The sequence below is a fragment of the Pseudorca crassidens genome, chromosome 11 (genome assembly GCF_039906515.1).
Source record: "Pseudorca crassidens isolate mPseCra1 chromosome 11, mPseCra1.hap1, whole genome shotgun sequence".
NCBI lineage: Eukaryota > Metazoa > Chordata > Mammalia > Artiodactyla > Delphinidae > Pseudorca > Pseudorca crassidens.
The window spans coordinates 89,068,716-89,091,207 of NC_090306.1; the positions used below are offsets into that span (position 1 = coordinate 89,068,716).

General features: G+C 45.3%; 1 protein-coding gene and 1 long non-coding RNA gene across 9 annotated transcripts in view; one reads left to right on the forward strand and one right to left on the reverse strand.

The window, feature by feature from the left end:
• Positions 1 to 14,626, forward strand: part of CHST11 (carbohydrate sulfotransferase 11) — a 288,364-nt gene extending 273,738 nt beyond the window's left edge. For all 8 annotated transcript variants that reach the window (XM_067697796.1, XM_067697798.1, XM_067697797.1 and 5 more), the window contains one exon: positions 9,513 to 14,626. In XM_067697796.1, coding sequence (XP_067553897.1) covers positions 9,513 to 10,367 — 855 coding nt within the window. In that variant the 3' untranslated portion in view covers positions 10,368 to 14,626. The remainder of the gene's footprint in view (positions 1 to 9,512) is intronic.
• The window catches only part of LOC137202355 (uncharacterized), a 50,923-nt gene that overhangs the window by 8,160 nt on the left and 20,271 nt on the right, over positions 1 to 22,492 (reverse strand). The window lies entirely within an intron of this gene.

The following is a 22,492-nucleotide window of genomic DNA, read 5'->3' on the forward strand; positions in this document are numbered from 1 at the left end:
GTCTGCTGAATATAAACTTTCTTTTAGCAGGTTCTGGAGAAGTCCCACTGGGATCTTTAAGTGGGACGGTGTGTGAAAGTGCTCTGTGAATGCTGAAGGGCCCTGTGGACACAGGTGGTAGTGACGCGTGCTACTCGTCTCCCACGAAGATAGAGACCCTCTGAATATTCCAGCATGGGCACACTGAATCCAAGAATCTCCCTCCTCGACTCAAATTTCTGAGTCCCTAACACCGCGTATATTTTCTGCCCCAAGCAATTGGAATGCTACTTCTTTCTGAGAACAAAAGCAAGGGGACTTAATCCCGTTTCCCCTTTTGTCCCTGCTACCAGGAAGCCCACCACCAAAGAAGATCCTCAGTCACAGCCCTTTTAGTATATTTGTTGTTTCCTCTTTCAGTTTTATGCTACACGTATGTCCTTTGTTATGGTCTCTTCAGATACCTTTGAGAAAGGAAAGAAGAGGGGAAAGAAAGGGAGTGAAAAAGGAAAGAGATTGATCTCAAGCTCAGATAATTATCAGAAAAACAAGCCCTGTTTGTAAAACTGATACAACATGGTTGGAGAAGACAGATGTTTTCTTTCCCTGACGAGGGAGCAAGGGGCTCACCAAGGAAATGCTCTTCACTCCCTCCTCTTCCTGGATAGATGTCAAACTGATACTCGGGGAACCTGTTAGTTGCTGAAGAGTTGGGACCATTACAAAAGCTCCTGTGAACCCTGACTGGGGACAAGTGTGGAAGTGACATGACCAGTTCTGCATTTTCTTTAAGGTTAGAAATCACTGCTTACCTGATTACAATTTCTAACATGCGGTTGGTCCTAATAACAAAAATGGAGATCTCTGCAACAGCCCAGGCCGCCATCCGAAATCTCTCCTGCCCCATCCTGGCCATGATGGTGAAGAATTCTTCTCTTCTCTCTGACCTGTCCAGGGCTCCCCTTAATCCAGGTTTCTTAAACCAAGATACAAGGGGGTCCACAGATACAGCTCCCAGGGATCTGAGTTCTGAGAATTGTATTAATTTTGTATTTTTATTTTGTATTCTTATTTGTATTTTGAAAAAACGTTAAAGCATTTCTGGATTGTCAGGGCCACACCTAGTCCTGCCATGTGAAATTACGGCACACGTGTTCATCGATGGTCTTGGTAGTCACGTGTATCTCGATTTTTATTGTCTTGGGCTCATTAGAAATGGGCAGAGACAAAAAAATATATTAATGACGCATTTGGACCAAGCAAAGGTCAAGTGATATGAGAGGGTGCTGGATTTTACAGTAACTAGAAATGAGAAAGCAGTGGGAAAGTTGAGCGGCACGTACAGGAGGAATGCCACACTGCAAAGAGCCTATCCCGGCATAGACGGCAAGTACCCTGTACGTTTCTAGTAGGGCTTTGGTTCCAGTAAACATCATCATCCGTCAGGTTAATGTCGTTCACTTGAATGTTTCCATTTGTGTTGGTCCTTCTCTACCTAGTTTTATATTTGTGCATATTTAAGTACCATTATACTTTAAATAAGTTAAATCAACACTAGCCTGAAATTGTTTTAAAATAAAAACAAAATATTTTGTTAAAAGAAAATCAACACTAGAGGCCTGGGTGAATTCCTTCCTCTGAGAAGGAATTGGGAATATGTCTCAGGATTGAGAATATGCCTATTCTCTTGATCTGTGCCCCAAAGCCCTCCTGAGGGAAACTGTGCTGCCTCCTTGCAGCAGGTGCACCGTTTGCCACCTAAACTGCCGTGGAGAAGGAGGAAATGGAAGAGAGAGAAACCACAATAGCACATTCCAAAGCCCCTTTGAGTTATTTTCTGTCTCTGCAATTGGATGTAAAACGACGCTGTGGTATCGTTTCCATTTTTCATGGCTCTGCGGTCCTGAGTGCAGTATTATCTGACGTGCTACCTCCCTGGGGATTGAAACGGCCAGAAAATTGTCTCCAACTGAAAAAAGCTGGGGGGAAAGAAGGAGGACCCCTTGTTTCTCTGCTCATTTAGCCATTTATTGCCTTCAATACTGTCCAGTAGTGATTCAAATGGACAAAATTGACGGGCCCTTTTTCCTTCCTAGTCCTGTTTCCTTTAGGACAGTTCTGGTTTGGGTTTGGTTTTTTAAGTGGCATGAATGCTCTTCTTAAGGTGATGAATACATCTGTTCAGAAATCGCAAAAGTCAGAGTTTTACCATTCAAACTAAATATCAATTGAACTCCATGACCTAGGGCTGGCCTGCAACAAAATTATAGAGCCGGTGAAATTTGTCTTTGAGATTTCTGGACTTCTTTCCTGGATTTTTTTTTTCTTCTTTCATGAAGAATGCATAGGGACTTACCTGGTGGCGCAGTGGTTAAGAATCCGCCTGCCAATGCAGGGGACACAGGTTCAAGCCCTGGTCCGGGAAGATCCTACATGCCGTGAAGCAACTAAGCCCATGCGCCACAACTACTGAGCCTGCGCTCTAGAGCCCGCAAGCCACAACTACTGAAACCCGCGTGCCTAGAGCCCGTGCACTGCAACAGGAGAAGCCACCGTAATGAGAAGCTCGCGCACCGCAACAAAGAGTAGCCCCCGCTCGCCGCAACTAGAGAAAGCCCGCTCTCAGCAAGGAAGACCCAACGCAGCCAAAGATTGATTGATTAATTTTAAAAAGAATGCATATATGTTAACTGCCTTCAGTGTACCATACCTTGTCCAAATTCTGAACTGGACTTGATCTTATTGTCTAAATGCCAACCCATACTTTTTATTTGATTTAATCAACACCCCTGCAGGGTAGGTGGCACTATTCCCATTTTGCAAATAATAGAACCGAGGCTTAAAAAGTTAAGGGTCTATATCATCTCACACCAGTCAGAATGGCCAGCATCAAAAAATCTACAAACAATAAATGCTGGAGAGGGTGTGGAGAAACGGGAACCCTCTTGCACTGTTGGTGGGAATGTAAATTGATACAGCCACTGTGGAGAACAGTATGGAGGTTCCTTAAAAAACTACAAATAGAACTACCATATGACCCAGCCATCCCACCACTGGGCATATACCCTGAGAAAACCATAATTCAAAAAGAGTCATGTACCAAAATGTTCATTGCAGCTCTATTTACAATAGCCCGGAGATGGAAACAACCTGTGTCCATCATCGGATGAATGGATAAAGAAGATGTGGCACATATATACAATGGAATATTACTCAGCCATAAAAAGAAACGAAATTGAGCTATTTGTAATGAGGTGGATAGACCTAGAGTCTGTCATACAGAGTGAAGTAAGTCAGAAAGAGAAAGACAAATACCGTATGCTAACACATATATATGGAATTTAAGGGGAAAAAAATGTCATGAAGAACCTCGGGGTAAAACAGGAATAAAAACACAGACCTACTAGAGAATGGACTTGAGGATATGGGGAGGGCGAAGGGTAAGCTGTGACAAAGCGAGAGAGAGGCATGGACATATATACACTAACAAACGTAAGGTAGATAGCTAGTGGGAAGCAGCCGCATAGCACAGGGAGATCAGCTCGGTGCTTTGTGACCGCCTGGAGGGGTGGGATAGGGAGGGTGGGAGGGAGGGAGACGCAAGAGGGAGGAGATATGGGGACATATGTATATATATAACTGATTCATTTTGTTGTAAAGCAGAAACTAACACACCATTGTAAAGCAATTATACTCCAATTAAGATGTTAAAAAATTAAAAATAAATAAAATAAAATACACATGATACCAAAGTTAAACAGGAAAAGATTAAATCACAACCTCATTAAACCTAGAACATGAGACACAAAGCAAAAAGTTTTTTAAAAAGCAGAAAGGCAAATAAATGAAATAGCAAATAGAAAAATAAGAAAAAAATTGTTTTTTTGAAAAGATACACAAATTTAATAAACCTTGAGCTAGACTAAGAAACAAAGAGAAGACTTAAAATCAGAAACGAAGGGAGAGACATTAGAACTGACAACACAGAAATAAAGGGATTATAAGAGATTTTATGCCAACAGATTGGATAACCCAGAACAAATGGATGAATCCCTAGAAATGTACAACAGGCCAAAATTAAATCATGAAGAAAGCCAGCACCTACACAGATCCATAACTAGTATGGAGAGTGTATCAGTATCTAAAAACCTTCCCATCAATTAAGAAAGCCCCAGGACCAGATGGTATCACTACTGAATTCTAAAAAACATTCAAAGAATCCTTTGAATCAAGTCAGTTCTTCTCAAACTCTTCCAAAAAAGTCATACTCGTCTAAGTGAGAGTTACATATAAAATAGTAGTTTCTAAAGTAGCTGATTACCAAGATCATTTGAGAGTCTTTTAAAAGACAGAGATTATGAAGTCTCTTCCCCAGAAGTTATGATTCAAGTCAAGGCCTTGACGTCAGTATTTTAAATATCTGACTCTGAGGCAGAGTCCGGTTTTCATTGATGTGATCACCTCTTAAGAACTGTTGGCTCTTGCTAGGGGAATGGTGGTCAGGTGCTGACCATAGGCGATACTTCAGGTCTTCTTCCTTCATCTTTCATCTTGTGATCTTCACAACCTTTCCCCATTTTCAAGCTCTATTGAGATATATCTGGATTTACCTAAGAAGAGTCTTTCTGAAAATCCTCCTCCAAAATCACTACTGGGTTTAGGGATGGCTTCTTGGGGTACTTCTTAGACCTTCTTGTTGTCTATCATAGGAATTGACCCTGTTTCTCTCATCCATTGCTTTAGAAAAACTACGGCTCTTTCTTTTCATAACTATCTTTCTCTTGCAGTCTAAAGCCAAATAATACAGAATCTTCTCCTTCCCATACAGTAACTAAATAGGAATGAACACAGTTTTGAGTTTATTGTCTGTTTCCTTTTTAAGGGTTTTCACTAATAATAATAAGTAGAAAGCAAAGAATGAAACAGTTCACCAACATTTTAAGGTCCGTTATCCAGGTCGTCTTTGAAGTGTAACCGCTAAAACAATCTTCATTCCTCCCCTTTAACTTCAGGGGAGTTAGAGACAGCCAGGCAAGACTTCTAGCTAATATTTTGTACTTTAGATCAATGTGTCACTACTCTTTAACCTCTTAGATCCCCTTTTTTATACTCATCTTTGATTTTACCGTAATTCACATAGGTGGGGGCAAGCAAATATGGCTCTGTGGGCCCTTGGCTTGAACCAGGGAAAAAGACAATTTGTCTTAGCAAAAAACTAGAAGAATTTGATACAGGTGAACTTATTTGCAAAACAGAATAGAGACACAGACGTAGAGAAGGGAAGTATGGATACCAGGGTGGAAGGGGAACTGGGATGAAGTGGGAGAGTGGGATTGACATATATACACTACTATGTATAAAATAGATAACTAATGAGAACCTACTGTATAGCACAGGGAACTCTGCTCAGTGCTCTCTGGTGACTTAAATGGGAAGGAAATCCAAAAAAGAGGGGATATATGTATACGTATAGCTGATTCACTTTTCTGTACAGCAGAAACTAACACAACATTGTAAAGCAAATACACATTAATTTACAAAAAAAAAAGTTAAGGGTCTTGCCCACGCCTAGGTCTTCTGATTGCAGATCTTACCCACTTTCTACTTAGTGCTCTAATACCCTTTCCTTACTCTTCTATGTAAAAATATTATCTTATATAATGTTACCCTCTCTTATACATTTATATTTTATAACAATTTGCTCAAAGGTATGGGCTGAAGGCTTCATTCCTGTATTAGTTCCCTAGGACTGCCATAACAAAGTATCATAAACTCAGTGGCTTAAAATAACAGGAGTTTATTCTCTTACAGCTCCAGAGGCTGGAAGTCTAAAATCAAGGTGTCAGCAGGGTCACGCGCTCTCTGACGGCTCCACGCGTACACCCTTCCTTGTCCTCCCCTGCTTCTGGTTGTTGCTGGCAATCCTTGGCATCTCTTAGCTAGTGGATGAATCACTCCACCCTCTGCCTCTGCCATCACGTGGCCTTCTCTATGTGTGTCTCTGTATTCTCTCCTTATAACGACACTAGTCATTGGACTAGGACCCACCTTAACTCAGTATGACTTCAGTTTAATGAATCACATCTGCAAAAAAAAAACCCCGTATTTCCAAATAAGGTCACATTCTGAGGTCCCCCATGAATTTTGGGGGATCACTATTACCGCCTCTATTAAAGAACGTTCTGACATCTGTGAACAATTGGGAAATTTCTTTAGCTACAGAGGGGCCTTCCCCCTTTCCTATCAAGCTTCCCTGAAGAGATAATTAACTGATTCATTCATTCATTCAACAAATACTTAGTGACCGTCTACTATATGACTGGCACTATTGCAAGCACCGGAGCTACAGCCCTGGAAAGAGAAAGTTCACACTTCATGGTACTTGCATTCAACAGGGAGAAACTTTTGCCAGTGTGGTATGAAGGTGTGGCCGCAAAGGGCAGGAACTACAAGGCTTCATAATAGGCTCCAGAACTGGCTCGTCCTCACTTCTAACACGTTCTGCTAGTCTGAGCAGGTCACAGCCAGCCAGAGTCAAGGGGCTAGAGAAGTAGACTCGACTTCTTGAAGGGAAGAGTGACAGTGTAGGATTGTAAAGGGGAATGACCGTCGAGAGGGCAGTGACGACTCCTTTGAGATTTCCCCCAGTTGCTTGTGAGACTAAGGTAGCAAGAGAATCTCCTGTTTGCTCATGGAATTTTCACAACATTAGCACTCTGCCTTGGTTTGCTTCCTTCCCTTGAGTGTGGAAAGTTCCAGTGGTGAGAGCGTCTACTTCAGAGAATTGCTGGGAAGATTAAAGATAATGTATTTAAATAACCTGAAGGTGTGAAGGTGCCTGGCACAGAGCTGTCCCCAGCTGTCTGCTGTTGTCTCATACCAGCTCGTGATCACCAACACCATCATCGTCGTGGAAACCATGAGAGAAGACAGACACAGAGCCCTAAAGCAGGATGTAATGACTTGTCTCCACTGGCCACCAGGATATCCCTCAGGTCCCCCATAAACTCATCAGTGTTCCTCACTTAAGCCCATCCCAATTGCCCTGTGCATATTCTAGAATGAATTGTACAGATTGTGGTTCAGAGTTGGAAACACAAGGCCAGCTTCTTGGGTCCCACCCAGGCCCTTGGCTCTACTGACTTGCCTGTGCAGGTGGCTTTAGGAGCGGGGGGATTTCACTGATCCCTCCACATTACCTACTCTAGACCACCCGCGGTCCAGCCTGGAGAGGGCAGTGGCTCTGTGGCTTTGGGTCCCTGTGAATCAAGTGGTCGCCCGACTTGAGAAAACCAGGCATGAAATAGACGGGGCAGTTGTGCTGTGAAGGACGCTCAGTGGGGAGGGTGTTCAGAGGAGGGAATGATTCTTCCACTTGCATGGCAGGGGAGTGTGTTGGGCCTTCATGATTATCTAGTTTATACCTGCAGAAAGGGAGAGGGAAGAATCCCAGATAGGAGTGGCTGGGCCCAACAGGAAAAGAGTGAATCGTTTGTTTCTTTGGAGCTTCCTTCAGTTCTAAAAGGGGGAGGAGGGCTTCCCTGGTGGCGCAGTGGTTGAGAGTCCGCCTGCCAATGCAGGGGACACGGGTTCGTGCCCCGGTCCGGGAGGATCCCACATGCCGCAGGGCGGCTGGGCCCGTGAGCCATGGCGCTGAGCCTGCGCGTCCGGAGCCTGTGCTCCGCAACAGGAGAGGCCACAACAGTGAGAGGCCCATGTACCGCAAAAATAAATAATAATAATAATAAATAATAATAATAATAAAATGGGGAGGAACGGGAATGAGGTGGGAAAAGTAGGTTGGTGCTGGACTCTGAAGGACCTCAGAAGACGAGCATGAGGACGGGGACCCCATTCATTCCGGGGTCAGGGATGCAACCATGTCATCTGCAGCCCCAGAGTGGCTATCCCATAGCCCTGGTGCCCCAGTCTCTCTATACCTTTAATCATAATATTAGTATCTTTGATATTTAAAAGAAGACCCATACATCTGAAACTAACACAACACTATAAATCAACTATGCTCCGAAATAAAAGAAAAAATTAAATTAAAAAAAAAAGAAGAGCACATTACACATTCAGGAGGGTAGATGGAGGCATGGCGTTAAGGCAGACAACGGTAGGGTGCCACCACTCCATTGAAAGTCTCTGGGGTTGGAGACCAGGATGGCAGCGCACCAGGCCAGTGTGGTCTCATGTTGCCTCTTCTAGGTAGACTGTGAGAACTAGTTCAGATTGGGAGCGAACGGCCTTTAGGGGAGAAACCTTTGCTCCTAGAATTCAGAGGAGCACACAGCTTTCCCCTTTGGCCCCTACTGAGGCCGCCAGCTCTCTGGCCTGGCGCCTCCTAGGCTGTGAGCCCTTTAGGAAAGGGTTAGATCTCCCAGGGGTGCTGGGCAGAGTGCCTTGTACTTTATGAGGTCTGGACACATGTTTGAATGGATGGATCAGTGGGTGAATATGGGGAAAAGAGAGGAAAAGCTCAAAGATAATAAATGTAAATACCCATATATGATGGTTCCAAGGGATATATAACCCAGACTTAAACTGCCTTTTGCACCAAAGCAAATGTATTGACTGATGCAACAAAAGCCCAGAAGCTGGGGGTCTGGTTTCAACGTATGGAGCTAGGTATTCAGATGATGTCACTGGGACTACATCCCCTTGTCTTTCTGCTCTTCCCTCCTCTGTTCCCTTCATTCCCAGTCTAGTTCTTCCTTCATGGTGGTCCCTCCTCCCTGACCCCAAGCTCCAGGGTGCATTCTCTCAGCTCAGCGAGAGGAAAGGGAGCTGAGAATGAAGGAAAGCAGGTTCTCAGATGAAAATCAAGGCACTGGTACTTAGGAAGCAAAAAGCAACAGGTGTCCACAGTGATAGGCATGTAGAAAAACTGGATCCCCTTGCTTTGAAATAGATCAACAAATGCCAGAACTCCATGCTTTGCTTCCTGCTTTAATCAAGAAGACTGGAGGCCTGGACATCAGATTAGAGTGGAAAGTGGGCAGCTTTGGTTGCCAGGCAGACCTGAGTTTGAATACTGACTCTCTCGCTGTGTGATCTCTCTTAACATCTCTGAACCTCAGTTCCCTTTTCTTTCCAGCTGGACTGTCAGCTCCCTAAGGGCAGTTACCTTGTTGCACTTTTTCATTACCGCACCCCCAGGGCCTAGCAGCATGCTACCTGGCACAGCGGCAGGTATTTGATATTGTTAAATAAATCAGTAACGGTTCGAGCTTGTTGTACAGAGAAAAGAAAAACTGTATACATGAAGCTCTGATAAAATGCCTGGCATGTAGAGGGTGATGGGTAAGTTACAGAATTGGTCATTATCATTACTCTCCAAAGGAAGCATGGTGGAACAGAGAACCGAAATAGTCCCGACAGCTGATGGAGAATTGGAAAGGGAGACGGGCCATTTAGGTTGTCAGTGGCTGCCTTGGTGGCCCGCATTGGCCATCATATCGTGGCTGTGGCCCAGTGTAAACATCCCACACAAGTACTGAGTAGTTCTTCTTCTTGTGTCCCCTCTGCAGCTGGAGCTCTCCAACACGGCCGTCCTGCACCAGATGCGGCGGGACCAGGTCACAGACACGTGCCGGGCCAACAGCGCCGTGAGCCGCAAGCGGCGGGTGCTGACCCCCAACGACCTGAAGCACCTGGTGGTGGATGAGGACCACGAGCTCATCTACTGCTACGTGCCCAAGGTGGCGTGCACCAACTGGAAACGGCTCATGATGGTCCTGACCGGGCGGGGCAAGTACAGCGACCCCATGGAGATCCCGGCCAACGAGGCGCACGTCTCGGCCAACCTGAAGACCCTGAACCAGTACAGCATCCCCGAGATCAACCACCGCTTGAAAAGCTACATGAAGTTCCTGTTCGTGCGGGAGCCCTTCGAGAGGCTGGTGTCCGCCTACCGGAACAAGTTCACGCAGAAGTACAACACCTCCTTCCACAAGCGCTACGGCACCAAGATCATCAGGCGGCAGCGCAAGAACGCCACGCAGGAGGCCCTGCGCAAGGGCGACGACGTCAAGTTCGAGGAGTTCGTGGCCTATCTCATAGACCCGCACACGCAGCGCGAGGAGCCCTTCAACGAACACTGGCAGACCGTCTACTCCCTCTGCCACCCGTGCCACATCCACTATGACCTCGTGGGCAAGTATGAGACGCTGGAGGAGGATTCCAATTACGTCCTGCAGCTGGCGGGCGTGGGCAGCTACCTGAAGTTCCCCACCTACGCCAAGTCCACGAGAACTACTGATGAAATGACCACAGAGTTCTTCCAGAACATCAGCTCAGAGCACCAGACGCAGCTGTACGAAGTCTACAAACTCGATTTTTTAATGTTCAATTACTCAGTGCCAAGCTACCTGAAATTGGAGTGAAGGGTGGAGGTGGGGAGAGGGGCGAGAATCGTGCTTTTTAATTTAAGATTTTTATTTGTCAAAAGAATTCTATGGATATTGGGTTATTTTGTAAATTAATATTTCTTTGGGGATGATGCTGCGAGCAGCATAGTGAGAATTATTTAAAATCCTTAGTAGGGAAGGACGGCTGTCTTTGCAGGGCACTAGGATGGGTGTCCTTGTTTTTTAGACGTGAATCCCCCGACACTTTCAGAGGTTTCTTTGTGTTCGGGTGAATTCCATGAATTGTGCATCCCATAAATTCTAATTAATGTTATTTATAGTTATTTAAACATGGTCTCTGTATAGATTTCTTTTTGTGGCAGCAAGATTCTAACGTCTTTGCAGAAGAAATCTATGTTTCGTTCTGTGCTTGCAGCAGCTCGTGCAGGGGCATGAATGTTCTCCTTATTAACCGCTCAGAGAGTCACTGTGATAACAACCGTTGTGCTGTCTGTTGATACCACCGTTCTTGAAATTCTGCTAGAAATAAATAGAAAGAGGCTCCTTTGCAAGGGACTGATTCCAAACTGATTTCAGTCGACCCAAACGTTCCTCACACGAAAGAAAAGTGATTTTTCTTTTTTTAACCCAAGGAGAGAGCTGATTGATTGTAGCTTTTTTTTTTCCCACCAGACTTAGCAATCTGGTAGAATAGGCTTTTCTACAGAATTTTTTTAACTGGCAGTGCCAGTTGTGATGAAGGTGAAGTGGCTGTTGCTTTACATTCAACAAGTATTTATTAAGCAACTACTATGTGCTAGGCCTAATTCTAGACCCTGCGGATAGAGCATTAAACAAAACCAATAGTCTTGGCCCTCAAGAAGCTTTACGTGGACGCAGAGTATCCAGCTTGACAGTTAGCAAACCCCTGATATTCATGGACTTAACATGACGTTTGGACTATTCACGAACCACCCCAGAAGGTTCAGGATCCCTACAAATTTGCATTTTTCTATGGCCCAAATTTGAAAACCACGTGCTTGGAACAGGCCACTTGGTGAGTAATCCAAGCTCATTGCCCAACATCAGAGATGACAAAAATGTTTCCTGTCATGTGCCCACTCCAATTTATTGGTAGTATCTATCTGCCTTTAAGCCCCAGAACAGATTTGCCAGGCACAGCATGGAAGAGTGCTGTGATTGATTAGTGATGTCTGCCTTGGGTGAAGGAAAGGGAATATTCACCGACCGTCTGCTGTCATTTCCAGCCCAGCTTTAAGGTCTCCACCTAGAAGTGTTTTTTCTACTCTTTGCCATGTAAAAGATTAAAATTTTGTGGCAGGACTCAGACATTGGAGGATTTGCAATGGCCTGGCATTTCTACTCCTTGTGAAGGTCAGAGGTAGGTAGACTATTTGTACACTTATGCATATCCGCTCCTCCAAAGGCCAAGAAACCATCGGCACCTTTGCAACCACCAGCAATGATCAGCAAGGACAGCCTTCTGTGATGGTAACCCATGCCATTTCCCTCTGGAAGGCTGGAAACATTCCATTCCCTGTTCCTTGCTAATTAACATCTGCACATGCTTCTCATTTCCAATGCCTCCGCTGAAGTTTGAGCCACATCCCTCTTACAGCTAGTGAATGAGTCGGTAGCAGATACTGTATATAATAATAATAGTTCTAATAATAGGGGGAGGGGTGGGATGGGGTGTGGGTAAGTTTTGCTTTTTGTTTTTGATGCAGTGTATAGAACAGAGGGGAGAAGAATATTCTAAACGAACAAAAAATAATTTATTCACAGAAGCTATTAAAATTGTATTGTAAAGCTCACAGCCAGCTCAGTGAGCGGCAGCTGCCACGTCTCACGGAGGAAATTATTTTATTGAATGTGAGCGAGCTGTGCACCGGAGAGGGCGGCCGAAGCTATTTATAAGATGGTGTGTACCTTCTCCTAAGCTCTCTCTCCTTTGCAAAGGGCACGTCAACTGTACCCTTGACAAACAGAGATTTATGCAATGTGTTTTACCAAGTAGAGTGACAGACTTCAGCTGTCCTTGGAATTATTCCTGGACCCCGTTTCCAGGCAGGGGACACTGTCCTCAGAAACAAAGCTTCTGCTAATGAAAGAGGTTTCTGGCATTTCCTGATAATGTGCTTCAGAGAACACAGGTTCTCCCCAGACACAAGTTGGTGTGATGCAAAATAAGGGTTTTGTAGTCAAATATCCTTGGGAAACAGAGCGAAGTCCATTTCCTTTCTGCAGGACTTTTCAGAGCCTTGAATGCGTGCCGTGCATTGTGAACTCCCAAGAGCATCACTGGTGGAGTCGGTGGCATTTCCTGACCACCTTTGAGCGGGATGCTCTATTTTGCAGATCATCTCAGAGAGCTAGCGTTCCACTGAATATTCTTTGGCTAGGTTGCTTTAGCACATCTGAGGTCTTCAAGGATAAAAAACTGCTTCCCTGACGCCCCGCTTCCAAAAACAAAACAAAACAACAATAAAACAGCACCACAGTCTCCACCTGGTTTATAGCAATGAAGGTACTTTATCAAATGAATTCAACTTTTGCTTAAGTGCAATGGTTCTAATCCTGGATATTACATGGGCCACGATTCCCTCCCTCCCAAAGGGAGTGCCCGAAGAGTCTTGGGTGGTGCTGACAGAAGGAGGGATGGGGGAGGGGCACAAAGCCTCAGTTGGTCCCCCTAGTGCTCAAGCCTAAGGTTGCTCAGTGCAAGCCAAGAGAGCTCAACCCTTGCTGATGCTCCTTCGATTCTATAGTTTGGAATTGTTCAGTGTTCTTTTAGTACTCTAATTGGAAATTCACGTGGATTTCCCGCGTTTTGCATTTCCACATCTCCGTCTTTGATCAGCTGTGATGCCTTCATTCGTCTTCTCGCTCTAGAGGGAAAGGGTGTCCTTCAGGGGACGATACTGCGGTATGGTTCGGCAATGAGGGGCTCTTTCTCCTCGTGTTTTGTGTTCATAGTTTATTTTCTAATGGCATAAAAACTTTTTTAAAAAAAATCAATTCAACTGTTTTTGCAGAATGTAGAAAGTACTCTGTGTCCTTGGTTAAAAAGAATCCATGGGTGAAAATGTGCCTGGGAAACAAAAGTTCTTGGTTCTTTCGTTCCTTTTCCTTTTTTTTAAAGAAGACTGTTTGAAAACGCTTTCTATTGCATGCTTAGCTAGAGAAAAGTACAGGCAGGTGTCCCATCTTCGAGCCACTTTTCAGAGGTGCTGCTGTGTTTTCAAAACCAGGTACAAAGTTGTATTTACAAGGACATTCCTGCTTAACCTGTCCCTTTGGTTGGAAAACTGTAGAATATTAGCCACAGGGTTTGAATTCCTGCAGCTGCTTCAGACTCGCCCCCTTCCCTGCCTTCCCAGCTGGTCTGGGAAGAAGGGCAGTCTGCTGACCTGTTGGTGTCTCAGAGGGGACCTTCCTTCCCATCTGTCCACCAGGTGAGTTTCACGGTCCTGCCTGTTCAGCTGTATGGCACAGGACAGCAGCGGGCAGTGGAAACTTTGGTCGGACCAGTGTCCTGGTGGCAAAGGCATGGAAGCACCAGGGTCTGATCCCTACTGGTAGAAAATACCCAGAACAAAAGCGAGTCCCTAACATCCTTAGCTGGTGGGGTCTGGACCACTGCTGAGGTAGTGATTGCAGAAGTCCCTGTTCTAACCTGGCCAGAAGCCGAGGGACTCTGACCCTGATGGGTGGGGCTCAGAGCCGATTTCTCACAGCCTGACCATCCCCTACAGAGACACGCAATCTGAGCTGCCCCGTTCTGTGCGATCCTGGGGACCAGAATCTCTTGCCCGCTCATGTCAGCAGGACTGACCTCATCACTCCCCCAAAGTTCCCACAACCAGTATTTCCTCCAGCCTTTTCCATCACAAGCAACTGGACCCTATGAACAGGCAGCAGGATCTACAACCAGCTTGACCTTCGGCCGTTAACGGGCGAATTTCAGTCTGTTACCCTTTGTCAGGTACAGAAGGGGCTGCCCGTACTATTTTCTTAGGAGCGTGCTCAGTGTGGCATATGGACATATAATTTAACATCTTTGTGGAGTGCGATTTTCTTTTTTTACATATTTGTGTGCAGTAGAGGGCCTGTTGTAGAAAACTCTCCCTGTATCTTACTGTACTGTTCAAGAAAGCTGAATTCCACATTGCCAACAAAAGCGTGAAAATGTTCATGAACCTTCTTCCAGGAAAAGCCATTCAAGCCTGATTATTTTTCTAAGTAACTTCAATTAAATTGAAGAAAGAAAAGAAGCTTCTCTCTGTGTATGGTTTGTTCACGGCTCACTGACAGAGGACTGCAGAGGTGGGGTGGGCTGGGCTGTGTCCCTTAGCATGTGCGGGGCCCTGCTCACGTGTATCAGAGGATGGAGTGGGAGAGACGCACATGCAGACCGCATTGCAGTCTTGGCCGTGGCAAAGACCTCCATAGAGCCGAGCCCTTTCTGTTTAGTGGATGAATAGAAGCTTTCTTCATTCCTGTTTTGTCTGTAAATTCTTTGTAAAGCGATGCATTAGAAGGCCCACCCTGATCATGTAGGCTACCACCCCCGTGAAAAATAAGGAAACAGGCCCTGAAAGGCTAAAGGGCGTTGGTGGCAGAGCCAGTATTCAAACTTAGGTTGATGTGCCTTCAGAGTTGTGGCACTCGACGACACGCCTCTCTTAAGTGCCTGTCTTTGGTTCCGAAGTTGTAGACCTGCCCTTCAAAGCCCCGATTTTCCGATTCCGAATCCATTCCTTTTCTGATGTCATATATAGCTTCTTTCGGTTCCACTGATGGACATTTTTAGCTTTACTGATAAGAACTATTTATTTATTTGTCAAAGAAGAAATCATCTCAAATTGTACCTCTATTTTATTGTACCCTAATTTAAAAAAATGTATTATGTAAACATTTTGACATGAGAATACTGAATTCGAAGATATGTCTCCTTTTTCCTTTTTTTTTTTTTTTTTTTGCGGTACGCGGGCCTCTCACTGCTGCGGCCTCTCCCGTTGCGGAGCACAGGCTCCGGACGCGCAGGCCCAGGGGCCATGGCTCACGGGCCCAGCCGCTCCACGGCATGTGGGATCTTCCCAGACCGGGGCACGAACCCGTGTCCCCTGCATCGGCAGGCGGACTCTCAACCACTGCGCCACCAGGGAAACCCCATGTCTCATTTTGCATCCATGCCGGATATGGTATCTGATACGTCCACTCACCAGCTGGTTCTCACCACCAGTGGCCTGGCTCCCACCCATTCCTGGTGTCATCACTGTCCTTGCTCTGGTCCCCTCTGGTTGGCAAACGGCCAGACCATGGAGCTTAGTTTTCTGAAATGGATGGGAAATGTGCTTACTTTTTAATGTGGCGAGTGGCTGTGACTGTTATGGCCTGTCCCTGTCTCACCTGGGACACTAAATGCACTAAACGTCAGTGGGAAGCAAGGCTGGATGAGGACACCCCCGGTCTTAGTTTACTCCCCATGGAGTAAGACTGAAATGCCCTCTCATCAGTGGTCAGCTAATCTTTATTTCTCATGATGCCACTGGTGCCCTCTGGCTGACGCTGCAGAAGCTACAGAAACCAAGGGGCCTGTGGCCCAGAACACTGCCAGGGCCAGAGGTTATTACGGATCCACCACCAAGTGAACAAAAATAGTGTCAGGAAGAATCATGAGTATCCAATGCCGAAGTATCCTTTCTTGGGAAGAGCGCTCCTTTCTCAAGTCATTTTGGTGTTCAAATAACTTTTATAACGGTAGCTATTAAGTGATATTAGAAAATACAAATACTGGCAATTTCATGTCAGCCCCCAAAGTCATTTCAAATATTTTCTCAGAAAGTTATGATATCCAAAAAGACCAGGAACCATTAGCCAGGAATGCATTTGAGGGGGCAGAAACCTGAGAGAGTTTAGTGGAGAACAGCACTCTGGGGAAATCCTTCCTGGGAACAATTCTGAGCTTTGCACAGCTGGTTCCCAGACTCCTGCTGGCACACCGTGGGTCCCTGGAGTCCTGGGATGACTTACAAGAAGTTGAAGACTGATCTGGTCTACGATCACCTGTAGGGAGTTTATCAGATATCTTGGTTCTGGGGTGATGGACATTTCCAGTATAAAACAAAAAAGGGACTTTCTAGCAAGACTGACGTGAGAAAAAAACCCAACCAAACAACCAACCTTTTCCCTGGTCCACAATCCTCTCCTAGAGCCAGCCTCATCCCAATATCATAACAACCTATAGATAGAACAGCATGGAAGCAGCCTGCTGATTCCGAACACGTGGCTGGCTGAGAACTGCTCACAAACACAGTGCCTCAGTCTCTTTCTCTTTGAAACAAGAAAAACGGCAACATCTGAATTATGCCAAAGTTGAGATAAATAAGAACCCCTGAGGTTGCTAGCCCCAGTTCATCCACCAAGGAGTTGTTTATAATCTAGAGGTAATCACATCCTGTTTGGGCCTGTTTGCTCATCTGTAAAATGACAAAATTGAGCTATATCTCTGGTTTTTCAGGTTTTTGGGGGGGGAAAAAGAGCCTCAAAACTTTTTGTGTGCTAAACACTCGTATGTAAAACAGATGAAACAGAGATGCTGTGATTGAATAGCTTGAGGCCCAGCTGAGCCTCTCCTTTTCTGTAAAATGCCTGTGGACCTCCAGGGAACCCTAGGATTCTAAGGAACACAGTTTGAGAACCACAAAGTTAGATGACCTCCTCCTTTCCAGTGTTGACATTCTCTAATGATCTACCCAAATGCTCCTCTGTGGCTCTTTGTGGCTTTCCGCCAGAGGTCAGTTAGCAATTAGACGGTACCATGGAAGTAAAAACTGTTTCAAAAAGGGAGTTAAGGCAACAGCATTGAAATGAGATTAAGATGGAAGAAATAAGGGAAAAGAAAAATAGAAAGATAGAAGCAGCTGCAGGAAAGAAATAGCTCACACCCAGATTTAAGATGGGGAACCAAAGTTTACACTCCTCTTTTTCAATGATCTACCAAGAAAACACTGGCTCCAAATTCCTACAAATCTCCACTAATTTGAAATACAAGACGCTGGAATGAAAAACAGTCTATTAATCTGCTTTTTATTTTTCAATGTTTGTTTTTAAAAATAATAGAGAGTCACGTTACGGGAGAATAGCAAGGGCTTCAGATTTCACGGTTTGGAAGAGCCAGCAGCTAGAGAAAGAGATTTTTTTGTGTCTGCATCCAGCCTTGGACCTTTACCGGATAGACTAAGCCAGACACAACTTTGTGCCTGGAACCAAACTGGCAGCAGGATGAAGGAAAAATGTCTAAAGAAGAAATGAAGGAGGAGGAAGGACCTCTGACTGTAGGAATGATGCCTGTACGCTGAGTTTCTCTGTACAATGAGCACAGACTCAACTGCGGGTGGCTTGGAATTGTTGGCTTTTCATGTAGTCTTTTCCAAAAATATGTAGCTTCATAAACGAAGTCGACCACAAAAGTGGCTAACTTTTATTAATTTATATAGTTTACTGTGTGACTTGTAATGCATTAAATGTCTCCATTTAATCCTCAGAACAACCAGCAAGGGAGATATTTTTTGTTTTGTTTTAAGATAGTTTTTTTTTTTCATTGAAGTATAGTTGATTTACAATCTTGTGTTAGTTTCTGGTGTACACAGGTAGATACTTTTATTCTTTTTACAGATAAGGAAGCAGACGGATCCTTTAAATGACATGCCCCAAATTACTCATCATAAGTGGCAGAGTCAGGATTCAAACCCAGGTCTGGTTGACTCCCTAGCCCACTGGAATTAGTAACACCGATGGGCCAACAGGGGAGGGGGCCAAATTCTGGGGATGATACTGCTACAAGCAGCCATTAATGAAGAGACATTACGACTCTGGCCAAAGCGCAAAATCTGATTAAATACAATCAAAGGGAGGATAAAACAAAAGAGCTGGAAGACTAAAAGGTTAAGCTTCAGACTAAAATAGTCACAGAAAACTAGACGAGCAACTTAAGTTTCTGCCAGTGTTCTTGATGGGAACAGCTCAGTCCCCTCCTGTTTCGCCTTTCCTCTTGCACCACTAGTCACACTCACAACACTTCTGACACCAGATGTGTGTGGGTTTCCCCACAGCAAGCCATTCCCTGTGACACCAGCGGGTGTCCTACAATTTCACTCAATTCTGACACCATCTGCCTGGAGATAACATCAGATCCCACAGGTTAAGGCCTCACTCCTACAAGACTGCTCACCTGCCGCTCCAAGTCCAATCCCAAGTCCAGGCTGTCACTTGTGCTTCTGACAGATCGGCTATAAATCAGGGGTTCCCACCACCCCTTCCTCAGGTTCAATTAATTGGCCAAAGCGGCTCACAGAACTCAAGAAAACAGGTTCCTTATTGTTTATAAGTTTCTCATAAAAGGATATGATAAAAGACACAGATGAACATCTAGATGGAGGAGATGCATAGGGCAAGGTATGGGAAGGGGCTCGGAGCTTCCACGCCTCTCTGGCCGCTCTCCCAGCACCTCCACGTGTTCACCTACCCAGAAGCTCTCGCAGCTCCACACTTTGGGAATTTTTTATGGAGAGTTCATCACGTAGGCACGATCAATCATAACTCCATTTCTAGCTCCTTTCCCCTCTCTGGAAAACAAGGCATGGGGCTGAAAATCCCAAGCTTCTAACCGTGATCTTTCTGGGGACCAGTGCCCCCACCAAGAGTCACCTCATTAGAACGAAGGACACTGCTATCACCCAGGCAATTGCAAGGGATTTAGGAGCTCTGTGTCAGGAACCTGGGTCAAAGACCAACTATTAGGGCTTCCCTGGTGGTGCAGTGGTTGAGAGTCTGCCTGCCGATGCAGGGGACGCGGGTTTGTGCCCCGGTCCGGGGGGATCCCACATGCCGCAGAGCAGCTGGACCCGTGAGCCATGGCCGCTGAGCCTGCGCGTCCGGAGCCTGTGCTCCGCCACGGGAGAGGCCGCAGCAGTGAGAGGCCCGCGTACCGCAAAAAAAAAAAAAAAAAAAAAAAGACCAACTATTAGAATAAAAGATACTCCTAGTGCTCTGATCACTTAGCAATGCCAAATGTTTCAGGATCTCTGTGCCAGCAACTGGGGCAGAGACTCATATTTATATTCTGTATCTTACCAGAATGCTAGACCAATTATCGACAAATTTGGACAAACTATTTAGAAAGTTTGGACTTCAAATAAAAGCCAAATGGCAAAAGTGAAATTCAAATCGGGGTCTCAGAAGAGTCTGTGAGTCTAATGCATGGAACGCAAAGCCATAAGTATTCTGATGGTCTGGGCAGACAAGTTAACGTGGGCTTCAAATATAAGCCCCAAATCAAGTTTCAAGGGCAGCCATTCAGGACAAAGATGTATAGCAGCGCTGCACAGTGCACCCTGGGTGAGCAGTAGTAGGATGAATGACCTTTCTGAGCAACGTAAAGAGGCTAGACAAACACAGGCCAAGAGAGAAAGGTTGAAGGGCAGGTGGGAGTGTCCTGGGGCAGAAACGGCTTTGGATGTCTGCATGGTTAGGCTCCCTGCAGATGTGCCTGCTATTACTCTAACCCAGGGGCAGATCTCCTGTAAGCTGAGTCCTGAGCTTCCCCACCCCTTCTAAGAGCCTGCAGCTGTCAGGGGATACACTCATTCATTCATTCAAACGTGTTGAGCATCTGTCTATATTAGACCCTCAGCAGGATGCTGAGAATATGGGAATTCTTATAATTTATAATCAAGTGGAGAACACAGGAATGTTAACAGATAGTTACAACATAGCCAAAACATACATGAAGATGACACCTCAAGCTATCCCTGGGAAAGAAGTGATCCAAGTCCGTTGCTGCAGAAAGAGAAAGGTGAGGGATTAGAGCAGGGGTGATTTTGTCCCCCAGTGGACAGACATCCACAACAAAGAAGTGTCTGGCTCAAAAATGCCAAGATTGGGGAACCCTGAATCAGAGAAATATTAACTGTTGGGGAGGGGGCAGAATCTCTGGTTTTTCGTAGTTAAATGGATGTGTGGGTGAGGAGAGGAAAATGAGGCAAGGAAGAGTGGCACGTTCCCAGCTTGGCATACGGTCGCTGGAGACTGGGGCCCTTCATGGAGATCAGGTAATCAGGAACACGTTTCTGGAAAAGCTGTATATTACTTGGGAGCTTGCTAGAAACACAGTTTCAGGCCCCACACTAGCCCTCCTACGTTTTAAGAAGCCAGGTGATTCATATGCACGTTCACATTTGAGAAGCATTGGTCTAGAGAACCAGAGACCGTCTGAGACAGAGCTGTAGCTGTGGGGGAGAAGGGGTCATCTTACATTATTGCTTATTCTTCCAGCAACTCTGAGGCATGAGTATGATCAGAACAACTGTGTCTGGTTGCACAGGTTGTGCACTGCACAAAGTCGCCTAGTTGAGGGTGGGGCTGATATTTGACACTTACCCTGAAGAAAGAGATGCATTTTTCTTACCCTGATTGCCAAGTTACCCGTGCAGGGGCTGTGACCACGCAGAAGGTGTACTGTTCTAACTTGCACAATAGCCGTATGGCCTAGCAGTGGCCCTAGATACAGTACAGATCCACATTACCTTATCTGCAGTTTTTAAATCTACAGAACCCTGAAAACCAAAAGGTTTTTCATAGATTTGCAGCAAGCTCACTTGGCGGCAAAACTTGACCTTAACTAACATGAGACTAATTATAGTCTTTATTTATCCCACTTACTGTGAATATTTCTACATTTTCCTGCAGAAATATTAATGTAAATATAAATTAATTTTCTTATGGGGTACAGCTCCATACACTACTGGAGCATGAGGTAATACACGCTATTTACACAGCATTATTTTTCTAAACTTTGAAAAATTCTGAACTCTAAAACACATCTGGGGACTTCCCTGGTGGCACAGTGGTTAAGAATCCGCCTGCCAATGCAGGGTATATGGATCCAATCCCTGGTCCAGGAGGATCCCACATGCCGCGGAGCAACTAAGCCTGTGCACCACAACTACTGAGCCTGCGCTCTAGAGCCCACGAGCCACAACTACTGAAGCCCGCGTGCCTAGAGCCCGTGCTCCGCAGCAAGAGAAGCCACTGCAATGAGAAGCCCGCGCACCGCAACGAAGAGTAGCCCCTGCTCGCTGCAACTAGAGAAAGCCCACGCGCAGCAACAAAGACTCAATGCAGCCAAACATAAATAAATAAAACACATCTGATCCGAGGGTTTCAGATAAGAATTGTGAACTTGTACTAATCCAGTTTTACAGATGGGGAAACTGAAGCACAAAGAGGTCAAGTACACGGGGGAACCAAGGTTCAAACCCTCTCCTCTTTCTGCACCACACTAGTTCCAAGAAGCTTATTGAGTAAGAAGCTAGTCAGTACACAGTCCGGGCCCTTCCCTCACAGGCACTCACAGTATATTTTCAGACAGAAACATGGGTAAGAGGCACCAGGACATGCCTTTTGTGTGGGTCTCCCGTAACAGAATGCCAGTCCCCACACTTGAGTGGCACATTTCCAAACAAACCTCCAGATGTTCTGAAAACACTTAGCCCAAAGCCACGCACCCCAGAAGCATCCATGAACTTCAGCCTCATTGACAGACACAGAGAATCCCAGCAAGATTACAAAAGAATGAAAGCAAGTGAATTCTCATTGGATCTGTGATTGAGACAAGCAGACTAGAGCAAAACAGCATGGGATGGTCTGCTGTTGTGCTATTCTTGTTCTGCAGATGGAGGTCTCCAGCAGCTGCAGCGGGATCCAAATGCCCGTTCCTCCTTCAAAAGACATTGGTGCGCTTTGGAGAGCATAGCGCCTGTCATCTCTTCAGAACCGAGGATTGCTTCTCATTCCTCTGCTCCTTCAGCAAAGAATAGACTTTATTCCAATGGAAGTCAGCCTGGAGCTACAAGTTAGCAACCAGATAAGAGTCAGTGTACCAGAGTCTCTGAAATTTTGCAAGCTCTGAAATTATATACGTGTGATGTATCCACAGCTGTATTCTTCACTTTTGAGTTTGCACATTTGGGTGTTGCCACGAGGTAAATACTGGAAATTTGGTATCTTGTCGCCAAAAGCAATGATGATCCACTATCTAAAACAAAAGCAAATATTTATAAAAATATTTGCTCTTT